Source organism: Bufo bufo, chromosome 2 (genome assembly GCF_905171765.1).
Source record: "Bufo bufo chromosome 2, aBufBuf1.1, whole genome shotgun sequence".
Lineage (NCBI taxonomy): Eukaryota > Metazoa > Chordata > Amphibia > Anura > Bufonidae > Bufo > Bufo bufo.
Genome location: NC_053390.1, coordinates 744,682,238 through 744,697,267, shown reverse-complemented (window position 1 = coordinate 744,697,267; position 15,030 = coordinate 744,682,238). Strand labels below are relative to the sequence as shown.

Genomic DNA, 15,030 nt, shown 5'->3' with positions numbered 1-15,030 from the left:
GGGGTGACACAAGCACACCCAAGTCCCTGATGTAGGATTTCTATGGCACAGACCACTATTACAAGTGATTAATGGACGTTGGGAGAGATTGTGCTGCAGCACTAGTCCCAAGATGGCCGCCGCCTATCAGCCCAGTAACATGTGCCACAAAATGGTCTGCACAACCTTTAAAAAAAATAGCCTTGGACTGTGCTGCTAAATCGCTATTGGTCTGAATCCCAGGTGTAGATGTCTGACTTGTTTGGAGCTTTGGAATGCACACTGTGGCAGCTTCTGCTGCAGCACTACAAGTCGCAAAATGGCGGCCGGCGGTCAGCCCAGGTACATGTGGATGGAAAAATCACTCTGGCCACTCTAAAAATAGCCAATCCCTATCAAAAAAGCAGCTCAGCTGCAGTTGTTCAGATGAATCACAGGTGGAGGAGAGAAATTTGCTTCCAGTTATTCAATTATCCCTGCCTATTCTCGCCCTAGCATCAGCTGCGTCTATCCCTGTTCTATTCACATCGGGAGTGAGCACGTCCCGACGTGCGCACAAGCTTATAAAGAGGCTGAGTCACATGCTGCACTTGGCCAATCACAGCCTTGCCAATAGTAGGCATGGCTGCGATGGCATCTTAGGGCAAGTAGTATGATGCATGTTGATTGGCTGCTTTGCAGCCTTTCAAAATGCGCCAAAATACATGCCGAACGACGAACCCGAACCCGAACTTTTACGAAAAAGTTCGGGTTCGGGTCCGTGTCACGAACACCCCAAAATTCGGTACGGACCCGAACTATGCTCGAACTGTTCGCTCAACACTAGTCAGGTGGATACACAGCTGATAGTCCTACTGAATAGACTGTTAGAATTTGTATTATGGCAAGAAAAAAGCAGCTAAGTAAAGAAAAACGAGTGGCCATCATTACTTTAAGAAATGAAGGTCAGTCAGTCAGCCGAAAAATTGGGAAAACTTTGAAAGTAAGGGCTATTTGACCATGAAGGAGAGTGATGGGGTGCTGCGCCAGATGACCTGGCCTCCACAGTCACCGGACCTGAACCCAATCGAGATGATTTGGGGTGAGCTTGACCGCAGAGTGAAGGCAAAAGGGCCAACAAGTGCTAAGCATCTCTGGGAACTCCTTCAAGACTGTTGGAAGACCATTTCAGGGGACTACCTCTTGAAGCTCATCAAGAGAATGCCAAGAGTGTGCAAAGCAGTAATCAAAGCAAAAGGTGGCTACTTTGAAGAACCTAGAATATGACATATTTTCAGTTGTTTCTCACTTGTTTGTTATGTATATAATTCCACATGTGTTAATTCATAGTTTTGATGCCTTCATAGTCATGAAAATAAAGAAAACTCTTTGAATGAGAAGGTGTGTCCAAACTTTTGGTCTGTACTGTACACATATATCCTTTTTTGCCATTGTTTTTAATGTATGTGCATTGACTGTACACCTGTCCAGGTTGTCCGTCAACATTTGTGATCTCATTTTATTTTCTGTATTCCATTTTCAAGTGGATTAGATATGTTTGATTGCGCCATGTGTGCTGTTTTCCATGATCATGTGACCGATTGATTGCACGGTCAGCTGTGTGAACAGCACATAAGGTGCGGTTTTGTCAGAAGTTCGATATGTAATGAGGAGGGACCGCTGTTTGTTTATGGTCTGAAACGCATGACCGAACTTGTCCTATGTGTCGACGATTTTATACCGCAATAAAGCTACGATTTTTTTATCATCTCTGAGCTGGATTTTTCCATTTTTCCTGATTCATTGTAACGCATCCAGGTGCGTCATCCGTTGGTGGAGGGGAAGGTGAGAGCTGCTGAGTGCTTTAATGTGATCTTCTAGTTTTGGGTGCGTATGACTTTTTGATCGCTTGGTATTACACTTTTTGTGATGTAAGGTGACAAAAAATGTCTTATTATTATTTTTTTATGTTATTCAGCTGAGGGGTTAGGTCATGTGATATTTTTATAGAGCAGGTCGTTACAGATGTGGAAATACCAAATATGTATACTTTTTTTTATTTATGTAAGTTTTACACAATGATATCAGCCATAGTTTTTTTCAGTTTTTAGGTGATTATCTTAGGTAGGGTATAATTATTGCAGGATGAGATGACGGTTTGATTGGCACTATTTTGAGGCACATATTAACTTTTGATTGCTTGGTATTACACTTTTTGTGATGTACGCTGATAAAAAAATTGTTTTTTTTAAACCGTTTTTTTTTTTTTTACGTTGTTCACCCAAGGGGTTAGGTAATGTGGTATTTTTATAGAGCAGGTTGTTACAGATGTGGCATTACCTAATATGTATACTTTTATTTTTATTTTAGTTTTAGTGTCTCCATAGTCTGAGAGCCATAGTTTTCTTATTTTTTGGGCGATTGTCTTAGCTAGGGGCTCATTTTCTGCGGGATGAGGTGATGGTTAGATGAGTACTCTTTTAGGGGGCATATACATTTTTAATCACTTGGTGTTGCACTTTTAGTGATGTAAGGTGACAAAAAATGTTTTTTGTTAGCACAGTTTTTAGATCATGGGTTAGATCATGTGATATTTTTATAGAGCCCGTCGATATGGACGCAGCGATACATAATATGTCTACTTTTCTTTTTTTCCCTATTTTCTTTTTTTTTATGTACTTTATTTTGGGAAAAGGACTCTTTTTTGAAACTTTAATTTTTTTTTTAAACTTTCTCTTTTTTACTTTTTTTTCACTTTATTTTTTGTCCCACTCTGGGACTTCAACTTTTGGGAGTCTGATGCCATTACAATAATTCATTACACAGTGTAATACACTTCAGCCTGCTTGCCTGTGAGATCCAGGGGGCTGGGTTTCACAGGCTCTCCCGGAAGGCAGCCACAATGCCTAAGGAACGCATCAGGCTGCCTTCCCTGCCATTGGGTCCCCGTCACAGCAGCGCGGGGACCCGATGGACACCCTTCACAAGTCTGAAGTCCGCACGTGCCACGGTCAGCGCTAACCACGAGCCATGCAGGGGTTAATTCGCCGGCATCGGTGATTTCACCGATGCCAGCGCATACAGCAGGGGTCCAGCTATCAGTGACTGCCGGACCCCTGCCGCAGATCAGGCGGGCACAGCTCCTGCACCTGCCCAATCATGTACGGTGCTGGGCGTTAAGGGGTTAATATCCTATACAATGTATTGAGAAGCTGAAAGAAAATTCTAAATGGAGCAGAAAAAAAAAAAGTTCAAGCTTATTTTAACTAGTTTTGTATTTACAGCATGTATTAGCTGGTAAAAATGGCATGCTACCTTTAGGCCCCCTGCACACGAACGTGTGCACCCCGTGGTTGTGCTGTGGCCCGCAAAATGTGGGCCGCAATGCACGAACACAGTCCGTGGGGCAGCCGCAGCGAATCTTAGACCCATTCACTTTAATGAGTCCACGATTCGGCCGTTCCGCAAAAAGATAGGACATGTTATATCTTTTTGCGGAACGGAAGTACGGGATGAAACACCACGGAAGCACTCCATAGTGCTTCCGTAGGGTTCCGTTCCGTGCTTCCATTCCACATCTCCTGATTTGCGGACCCATTCAAGTGAATGGGTCGGCATCAGTGATGCAGAATGCCCACGGAACGGCACCCGTGTATTGCGGATCCGCAAATGCGGTTCGCAACACGGCAACAGGAAGCACACGTTCGTGTGCAGGGGGCCTTATTCAGTGGGTCAGTAGAAGTACAGTAATAGCATACTTATATTGTTTTTTTGTTTTGCTATGCTTTAATGCTTTAAAAAAATATATAAAAAAATAACTTGCATCATCATATTCTGAAACCAAAACATTTTTATATTTTTGTCTACAAAGCCTTTTAAAGAATCCTTTTTTGCAGGGAGACCTGAATATTTTACTGATTCTATTTGGGGTATGTATGACTTTTTGATCACTTTTTATTCAAAATTTTTTGGGAAGGCGAGACAACCAAAATAGGGCAATTCTGGCATATTTAAATTTTTTGCCATTACAGTGTTCAACATAAGGGATATATAGTTTTATATTTTGGTAGTTCAGGCATTTTTATGTGATGATACCAATGGTGTTTAGAATTGTTCTTGCTTATTTATTTTTATTTGTAAAATGTGGAAATGGGGTTATTTGCATTCTTAATCCTTAAGATTTTTTGATGTTTTTAAAAACTTTTTTCTATTGTTAACCTTATTTTAAGCCCCCTGGCTTATACCATAGACTGCAACAGTTTATCATTGCAGTCTATGGTAAAATTTTTGTGTTTCCACAGGCAGGGCTCACTAGGACTGAGAAACGTTACAAGGCACCCAGCCTATTGAACGGCTTCTGCAATCTCATCACAGGAGAGCCGTTTGGTCACTGGGAGCAGCCCGCTCCCAGTAAATGACCCCTCAGATGCTATGGTAATAACAATAACGGACACTGCCAGCAGGTGTCTCCTATATAATGCAGCAGTCACTGGACAACTATGGAACCTACTCAGCTCTTGAGCGGACACCATGTTTGAAACCCTGCCTTTCATTACAGGCGGCATGTTATAGAGCAGGTGGAGCTGACCAGTTTAATATGTAGTTTTATGGGAAAAGATTCAGCACAATTTATAATTTTCCCAATTATATTCCTGCTTATTCTGAGCTTTAAAGCAGAGGAGACGGTCAGACTATCAGTGATTGACAGCCTTCCCTCCATGACTCTACATACAGAGATAGCTGTCAGTCATGGAGTCATGGATAGGACTTTATAGCCCAGAACGATCAGAAATTTAAATGAATGAAATAAAAGTTTTACTGAATTTCCTCACTCCCTACAAACTATATAGTATATCATTCTGCTCAGCTCCTCCTGCTCTATAACATGCTGTCTGCAGATTAATTTGTGTTTTCATGGTGAAAGGTTCCCTTTAACCCTTCTACCAGTTTTTGCCCTCCTGCCCAGGCAGTTTTTTGCAAATTTGAGATGTGTCACTTTATGTGGTAATAACTTTGGAACACTTTTACTATATTGAATATAGTGCTATATATTAGTTTTTTAGAATATTAGTCTTTTCTTTTCATCTGAAGTCATGATTCCTCCCTGCTTAAATTGCTTGACAAGCAACTTAAGCAGGGAGGAAACATAACTTCAGATGGAAAAAATGACAAATATTTTAAAAAACGAATATATAGCACTATATTCAATATAGTGCTATATATTCCTTTTTGAACCACTCCTGTATTGATCACATAATATTCGCATATAACTCGATCATTACATTGCCGATTTTTGAGTAAAAAAAAAATATTTGCGCTCAAAGTCAACACTAATCCAAAACTGATTTTACAAACTTTTTTAACCCTTTAGGTGTTCCACAAGAATTAAAGGAAAATTGAGATGAAATTTCAGAATTTCACCTTTTTGGCAGATTTTCCATTTTAATCAATTTTTTCGGGTAACACATCAAGGGTTAACAGCCAAACAAAACTCAATATCTATCACCCTGATTCTGCAATTTACAGAAACACCCCACATATGGTCATAAACTGCTGTATGTGCACATGGCATGGCACAGAAGAAAAGGAGTGCCGTATGGTTTTTGGAAGGCAGATTTTGCTGGACTGTTTTTTTTGACACCATGTCCCATTTGAAGCCCCCCTGATGCACCCCTACAGTAGAAACTCCTAAAAAGTGACCCCATTTTGGAAACTACAGGATAAGGTGACAGTTTTATTGGTATTATTTTGGGGAAAACATATGATTTTTGATCGCTCTAGATTACGTTTTTTGTCAGGCAAGGTAACCAAAAATGGCTGTTCTAGCATAGTTTTTTACAATGTTCATCTGACAGGTTAGATCATGTATTATTTTCTTTGTTTGTTTGTTTGTTTGTTTGTTTCAGTTTTACATAATAGCATTTTTGAAAAAAAAAATATATTTTGTATCTCCATTTTCTAAACACCATATTTATTTTTCTGCCGATCATCTTGTGCAGGGGCTAGTTTTTTGCAGGACGAATCAATGTTTTTATTGGTACCATTTTTGGGTAGACATGATTTTTTGATCATTCATTATTACACTTTATGGGGCAAGGTGACCAAAAAATCGGTTGTTTTGGCACAGTTTTTATTTATTTTTACAGTGTTCACCTGTGGGGGTAGGTCATGTGATAGTTTTATAGAGCAGGTCATTATGGATGTGGTTATACCTAATATGTCTACTTTTTTATTTATTCAACTTTAGCACAATAATAGCATTTTTGAAACAAAAAGATCATATTTTATTGTCTCAATAGTCTGAGAGTCATAGTTTTTTTTTATTTTTTGTCCAATTGTCTTAGGTAGGGTTTCATGTTTTGTGGGATGAGGTGATGGTTTGATTGGTACTATTTTGGGGGGCATATGCCTTTTTGATCGCTTGTTGTTGCACTTTTTGTGATGTACCGTAAAGTGACAAAAAACTGCCTTTTTACACAGTTTTTTTTATTTACAGTGCTCAGCTGAGGGGTTAGGTCATATCATATTTTTATAGAGCTGGTTGTTACAGATGCCGTGATACCTAATATGTCTACTTTTTCTTATTTATTTCATTTTAACACAGTAATAGCATTTTTGAAGCAAAAAAAAAAAAAGATGTTTTAGTGTCTCCATATTCTGAGAGGTATATATATATATATTTTTTTTGGGTGATTACCTTAGGTAGGGGCTCATTTTTTGCAGAATGAGTTGACGGTTTGATTAATACCATTTTGAGGGGCATACGCATTTTTGATCACTTGGTGTTGCACTTTTTGTAATGTGAGGTGAGAAATATGGCTTTTTTTGGCACAGTTTTTATTTATTTATTTTTTATGGTGTTTATCTGATGGGATATATTTATAGAGCCGGTCGTTACGAACGTGGTTATACATAATATGTGTGTTTTTTCTTTTCAATTTTTTATTATGAAATCAGGGGCATTTTTTTTTACTTGAAACTTTTTTTTATTATTAAAAACTTTTTGTTCTTTTTTATCTTAATTTCTGTCCCACTCTGGGACTTCAACTTTTGGGGGTCTGATCCCATCTGCAATGCATTACAATACATCTGTATTGTAATGCATTGCCTGTTAGTGTATCAGGCCTTATGCACACGACAGTTGATTTTCTCGGCCTCTGTTCCGTTTTTTTTGCGGATAGGATGGGGACCCATTCATTTCAATGGGTCAGCAAAAAAATGCTGATAGTTCATCCGTTTGAGTTCCGCGTCCATTGTCCGTGTTTCCATTCAGCAAAAAAAATAGTGAATGTCCTACTTTTTTCACATTTGCGGACAAGGATAGGCATTTGTTACAAGGGATCTGTGGAAAAAAACGGATCCTCCAAAAAAAACGGATGCCGCATCAGTTTCTTTTGCGGACACACAATTTGCGGACGCAAAAAACAACTGTCATGTGCATGAGGCCTTAAACTGAGTAATACATTAAGAGGTTGCCTAGGAGACCCAGCCTGGGGCTGGATCTCCTAGGCTTCCATAGAAGGCAGGTCCCAATGGAATCCCTCACTGACCGCAAAACCCATAGAAGTGGTTAATCCGCCAACATCAGCTATCAGTGCCGCCCGATCACCATGAAATAATAGTACGTCAAATTGCGACAAGTCACCTGCCGCCATGACGTACTATTAGGTCATGTGTTAGGATGGGGTTAAAGATAAGCAAAAGTTGGAAAACCTCTAAAGGCACATTTATATGGAATGGGTTATCAAACCACCTAAGCCTGATTAGTAGTTAAAATAATCATGTAGTAAGGATTTGATGGTCATACTCCTCATTACAAACCTGGTTCACAAAAGATATATATTTTTTGTGCCAGGTGAAAACTCATGATGTTTATGCACCAGTCACCAATACTTATTGCAAACACAAAATTTATATGTTTAGTTATATATTTTTCCAATGATAACAAATCATAAAGAGTAAAAATTAACTAAAAAATGGCCAATGAGCCCATAAGCCAGGCATATAACTAGAGATGAGCAAATTAAAAAAAAAATTGATTTGGCTGCTTTTACCAAAACAGTACTGACGAAGCACATTTCTTTGTGAGTACGGTACAATGACAGGAATTGGCGATTGTGCCACTTCCCGTCATTGTACCCCTCAGATGCCACGTTTATAGCTGATCGCAGCATCTGACAGTGATAACATAGTGTAAAATAAAAATAAAAATAAGTTAAATCATACTTAACGCATCGATTTGCTGGTGGCTGCCACCATCTTGACTGAAGATCTGGCGCAAAATCTTGTGTGGCCTGTGATGACGTCATCACATCGGCCGGCGTGGGATTTCATGCAAGATCTTCAATCAAAATGGAGGCGGCCACCCCATCACGAGCAAATGGATGAGGAAAGTATGATTTTTTATTTATTTTTACTACCACGAAGCACAAGGAAATTTGGTTTTGCGGGGAATAGAATTTTCCCTGAAATTCAGATTGAAGAGATTCGCTCAACACTACATATAACCCTTGCAGTTTGAAATAAACCTAACATAAAATCATCTATACTAAGATGTTTTGGGGTTCCGTGTTTGCTAGATTATTTTCTAAATTGTATAAACAATATAACTAAACAAATAAAACTTACATGTTGTAAGATATAGTGCTGGCAGAAACTGGTAAATCTGGGACAGGTCTGTTCCTTAGTATGAATGATCTTGTAGGACCTGCCTTCATGTGAGTTTTATTCATGTCATCTATATTAATTTCTTTATACAATTCATTTTCAATCATGGGTCCTCGAAACTCAAAAAAGTTTCCAGAGTCCTGTTGTTCTGTATATTCCAGTGTTTCATCACAACTTTCACCAGAGGATTCAGAGGATTTTTCCTTCCTATTCTGTTCTAAAATCCTAGAAGTTCCATCACCAGTTTTGTTGTGCATCCCATAGTCCACTGCTGCAGTTGTCCTATATTCCACTGGAAGATTATAAAGTTCTGAATCTATATCAATGACTCCTTTACCAAGCATTGTTCCGTCTTCATCCTCATCAGCTGATAAAATACCCTCACTTGTATTTTGTTTTTCATTATTAAAATATTCAAGATTCCCACATTTCTCTTCCAATTCTTGTATCTTTTTGAGAATTCTCTTCCTATGTCCAGTAAGGGAGACTCCCATTTCCTGTAGTGTTTCATGATTTAGTTGCGCACAGTCTGAAACTGTTTTGTATCCTGACATTCTGAAAAGTGTTTGATAAATTACCAAATGAATATCAGTTAACATTTGGTCAATAAGATAGCTGTTTCTATCGTTGGAGGCCATTATCGATATTAGACATTAGTATATGCATAACTGGTAGAAGACTGTGGTTGACAAATCCTGAGCCCTTTCATTTCAGACCAATACCTAGAAACAAAAAGGTGGTATTTTTAAAGTCAAACATTAAAAAAGCAGAAATCGAAAACTATATGGGTATGGCCATACATTTAGCTTTCTGCATGCAGTTTTGGGAGCCAAAGTAAGGAGTGGATCACAAAATAATAGAAAGTCTCAAGGACAGATATAACTTCTCCTCAGTTTTTCTAATTCATTCCTGGTTTTTGCTTCCAAAACTGAATGAGGAAACCTGACCGTATAGTTGCACCCTAATTGGAAACAACATATTTGTAAAAATGTAGCAAATTCCATGTTACAGAAAAATGCATGCTAAAATAGGAAAATAAATATATTCCCCTACAATAGAGTAAGAAATGACCCTAGATATGTCTAGATATGTTGGACAACAGTGCGATCTCAGGGTTTAGTTCTGTTGCCTTAGCACACTGAAGACCTAGTTTTGAATCTGACCAGTGGCAAGCAATGCAAGAAGTCTGTATGTTCTACCTGTGTCCCAGGTTATTCTGGTCTCTTTTCACATGACACTGTATACCATACACTGCCTGACACTGTCTATAGGATCCCATGCAAATAAAAAGTATACTGCACAATCTAGCTTTTTTGAGAAATCCCTCTAAAAAAGATAGTTGATAGTGTTGAGCGAGCATGCTCAGCCGAACACCAGTTCGGCTCGAGCATCGCTATGCTGGGCACATTGCGGAGTTCGACCGAACACCGCGAGTGTTTGAGCGCGATGCTCGAATCAGTGTATTTAAATCTAATTTAGTCTCTATTTCTTTGCAGAAGATCGCTGTACAGTGAGGGAATCCCTCAGTGTAAGTCCACGGCTTAGAAGTCCCTGCTATGTCCATCTATGGAGTCAGTGCTTGGGGACACTTCAGTGTATTTAAATCTAATTTAGCCTGTATTTTAGAAAAGTTTCTGCCGGGATTCGAACTCATAACCTTTTACGTTAAAAACAAGACACGTAACCACTCAGCTATAATAGCTGCATAGCCAGTTACTTAAAATAATAAAAATTGAGACTTCTACTGTTCTGTACTTCTATTGAGACCTATATAGTAGAATTCTCATTTTTTTTGTTATGCAGCTATTTAGTGTAGTGGTTAAAGTTCTGAGCTATGTTGCAGAAGCTGTGAGTTCAAATCCCATCACAAACTTTTTCAGAAATAGAGGTTAAATTAGATTTATATATATATATATATATATATATATATATATATTTTTGTAATTGTAAAAAATGTATGGCACAAAATAAATGTGTAATTACAACCAGTGGGTGCTAGAGCCACCAGGTGTCTGCTGTTTTAAACTGCGGACACCAGTGGCTTTTGTCTGAAATCGGCAGTAATGCAGATTGCAGACATTTAACCCCTCAAATACAGTAGTCATGGAGACCACTCTCTCCAATAGCCTTGGTCCCTCTTGAGAAATCAAGACTATTACAGTTAAGCCCCTTTTACACGGGGTTGCGGATTGGGGCCGGATGCGTTCAGGGAAAATGGTGCGATTTTGACACTAAAACAAGTCAGTTTTCACTGCGATTGCGTTCCATGTTTGCGTTTTTTCAGCGCGGGTGCAAAACATTTTAATGCATTTTGCACGCGCATGAGAAAAATTGTCATGTTTAGTACCCAGACCCGAACCCGGACTTCTTCACAGAAGTTCGGGTTTGGGTTAGGTGTTGTGTAGATTGTATTATTTTCCCTTATAACATGGTTATAAGGGAAAATAATAGCATTCTTAATACAGAATGCATAGTATAATAGGGCTGGAGGGGTTAAAAAAAATAAAAAATAATTTAACTCACCTTAATCCACTTGATCGCGCAGCCCGACATCTCTTCTGTCTTCTTCTTTGAGGAATAGGACCTTTGATGACGTCAAATCTTTTACCATGGTGATGGATCATGTGACGGACGATGTGATGAGCGCTGTGACGTCATCAAGGGTCCTTTTCCTGTGCACAGCAAAGAAGAAGACAGAAGAGAAGCCGGGCTGCGCGATCAAGTGTATTAAGGTTATATTATTTATTAGTTATATTATTCTTTATTTATTTTTAACCCCTCTAGCCCTATTGTACTATGCATTCTGTATTAAGAATGCTATTATTTTCCCTTATAACCATGTTATAAGGGAAAATAATAATGATCGGGTCCCTATCCCGATCGTCTTCTAACAACCATGCGTAAAAAATTGCACCGCATCTGCACTTGCTTGCGGATGCTTGAGATTTTCACGCAGCCCCATTCACTTCTATGGGGCCTGCGTTGCGTGAAAAACGCAGAATATAGAACATGCTGCGATTTTCATGCAACGCACAAGTGATGCGTGAAAATCACGGCTCATGTGCACAGCCCCATAGAAATTAATGGGTCCGGATTCAGTGCGGTTGCAATGCGTTTACGTCACGCATTGCACCCGCACGGAAAACTCGCTCGTGTGAAAGAGGCCTTATAGTTCCAATGGAGTACTGCAGGTGGCAAGACTCCATAGTAAAATAGTAAATCTTCAATACATTGCAACGTTAATTCATTGCAATGTATTGGAGACGTGATCTGAAGATTGCATAAAGAAGTTTCCTAAGGAACTTGAATGAGTAAAAAAAATGCAAAAAAAGTTTTTAAGAATATAAAAAAATATAGAAATTCAAATCGCTCCACCTTTCCCAATAAATATAGATAAATATTACTTGCAGCACTGCAAACACCTCTACAAATACTATATAGAGGCATTTATTCCATAAGGTGAATGTTGTACTGGAAAAAAATTAAATTGTCCGATTCGCCATTTTTTGTTGCTTCACCTCTTAAAAAAATGTAATAAAAAGTAATGAGCCATCACACAGCTCTTTAGATGTAACCATAAAACGTTATATGGGTGGGCAGAATATGGCAATGTAACATAGTTTATAAGGCCAAAAAAAAGACATCATCTAGTTCAGTCTGTTAGCCTGCAAGTAGAATTGAGCGAACACCTGGATGTTCGGGTTCGAGAAGTTCGGCTGAACTTCCCGGAAATGTTCGGGTTCGGGATCCCGACCCGAACTTCGTCCCGAACACGAACCCCATTGAAGTCAATGGGGACCCGAACTTTTCGGCACTAAAAAGGCTGTAAAACAGCCCAGGAAAGAGCTAGAGGGCTGCAAAAGGCAGCAACATGTAGGTAAATCCCCTGCAAACAAATGTGGATAGGGAAATGAATTAAAATAAAAATAAAATAAGTAAAAATTAACCAATATCAATTGGAGAGAGGTCCCATAGCAGAGAATCTGGCTTCACGTCAGCAGAGAATCAGTCTCTTCATGCCATAGCAGAGAATCTGGCTTCACGTCACCCACCACTGTAACAGTCCATTGTCATATATTTAGGCCCCGGCACCCAGGCAGAGGAGAGAGGTCCCGTAACAGAGAATCTGGCTTCATGTCTGCAGAGAATCAGTCTGCATGTCATAGCAGAGAATCATGCTTTACGTCACCCAACACTGGAACAGTCCATTGTCAGATATTTAGGCCCAGGCACCCAGGCAGAGGAGAGAGGTCCCGTAACAGAGAATCTGGCTTCATTTCAGCAGACAATCAGTCTGCATGTCATAGCAGAGAAACAGGCTTCACGTCACCCAACACTGGAACAATCCATTGTCAGATATTTAGGCCCAGGCACCCAGGCAGAGGAGAGAGGTCCCGTAACAGAGAATCTGGCTTCATGTCAGCAGAGAATCAGTCTGCATGTCATAGCAGAGAATCAGGCTTTACGTCACCCAACACTGGAACAGTCCATTGTCAGATATTTAGGCCCAGGCACCCAGGCAGAGGAGAGAGGTCCCGTAACAGAGAATCTGGCTTCATGTCAGCAGAGAATCAGTCTTCATGTCATAGCAGAGAATCAGGCTTCACGTCACCCACCACTGGAACAGGCCACTGTCAGATATTGCACTGTAGCGTGTGTGTGAAGTTCTTGAGAATGACCCTATCAGCACCTTGAATCTAATCTACCCTTTTAGGGATAGATTTAAAGTAGGCCTGATACAGCAGAAACCACTAATTTTGAGAATTGCAAAATTGGGAATTGTTTTTCAACCCAGAACAAAAACTGTGCTTTGACAGACACTAAAAATAACTTGACCAGCTAAAACAGTAATGACAGATTTGGATTAATATAAATGTGAGGCCTATTATTTAGGCGCTGGGTGACAGGCTCAACTTGCCCCTGATGTAGTATATGGCCAAAAAATAACCACACTATTGATGGTTAAATGCACTTGATGAAAGCTTGACCCTGATTTAGGAAATAGCAAAAAATAAGCACACTATTGATGGTTAAATGCATTTGGGGGACAGGCTCAGCTTGCCCCTGATGTAGTATATGGCCAAAAAATAACCACACTATTGATGGTTAAATGCACTTGATGACAGCTTGACCCTGATGTAGGATATAGCAAAAAATAACCACACTATTGATGGTTAAATGTACTTGATGGCAGCTTGTGCTGGCGCACCACAAGCCACAAAATGGCCGCAGATCACCCCAGAAAAAAGTGACTGAAAAACGCTCTGGGCAGCCTAAAAACACTGAGCAATTGAATGGAAGCAGTTCAATGATCCACAGCTGTAGATCGATCACTGAATGAAGTCTTTTGGAGGAGTTAATCTGCCTAATCTCGCCCTAACGTCGCAGCTGCAACCTCTCCCTACACTTGTATCAGCAGAGTGACGTGCAGCGCTACGTGACCCAAGCTTATATAGAGGCTGGGTCACATGCTGCACTGGCCAATCACAGCCATGCCAATAGTAGGCAAGGCTGTGATGGCCTCTTGGGGCAAGTAGTATGACGCTTGTTGATTGGCTGCTTTGCAGCCTTTCAAAAAGCACCAAGAAAGCGCTGAACACCGAACCCGAACCCAGACTTTTATGAAAATGTTCGGGTTCAGGTCCGTGTCACGGACACCCCAAAATTCGGTACGAACCCGAACTATACAGTTCGGGTTCGCTCATCCCTACCTGCAAGCTTAAAAGTTGAAAAATATTTTTTCAAAAGTTTTTTTATTTTTTCAGTATTAAAACACAAGAAAAACCACATAGGTAACATTGTAAAAACAAAATTCATAAATCTATGGCAGAACTGCAATTTTTTCCCTGTTTCATGCCATTTGGAATTTCTTTCAGTCTCCCACTACATTGTATGCAATAAGAAATTATGCCATTATAAAATGCAAAGTTACTGCTCTGGCAAGGCAGGGAGTAAAAAATGAAAGCACAAAAAAATAGGTCCTGAAAGGGTTAAACTAGCTGAGCTCCATTTACTGTAACTAGCTGTTTTCCATTTGCGATCAAGAGACCTGTCTGATCATGACAAATACTTTCAGAATTCTTTGAAATGTTAGGAAGTGTTGCTGGGGTAAGTGACGGATTGTAAAAAGAGGCAATGTGATGCTTATGCTACATATGTACAGTATTATTTTTTCTTTTTTTTCCAAAGATTTTGTTAAAGCTTATATTAAAATGATATCCACAAGTGCATTCATTGTATATAACGATTATGTACCTTATGCAAACATAGAATACCTCATCTATAAAAACTGTCAATTGTAGGCAATCAAAGTCCAGATTCAACTTATACAGAGAAGTTGAGCTCTGATTGGTCATTTGAATGGAGATAAGCTGCAGTATGTTATGGACAATGCGATGCTACGCA

The 15,030-nt window shown here is 39.5% G+C and overlaps 1 protein-coding gene across 1 annotated transcript in view; it reads right to left on the bottom strand.

The window, feature by feature from the left end:
* Positions 1 to 15,030, bottom strand: part of ARAP2 (ArfGAP with RhoGAP domain, ankyrin repeat and PH domain 2) — a 703,001-nt gene that overhangs the window by 676,594 nt on the left and 11,377 nt on the right. Inside the window, exon 2 of the mRNA XM_040419005.1 lies at positions 8,587 to 9,347. Within this exon, the coding sequence (XP_040274939.1) occupies positions 8,587 to 9,263 (677 nt within the window). The 5' untranslated portion in view covers positions 9,264 to 9,347. The remainder of the gene's footprint in view (positions 1 to 8,586; positions 9,348 to 15,030) is intronic.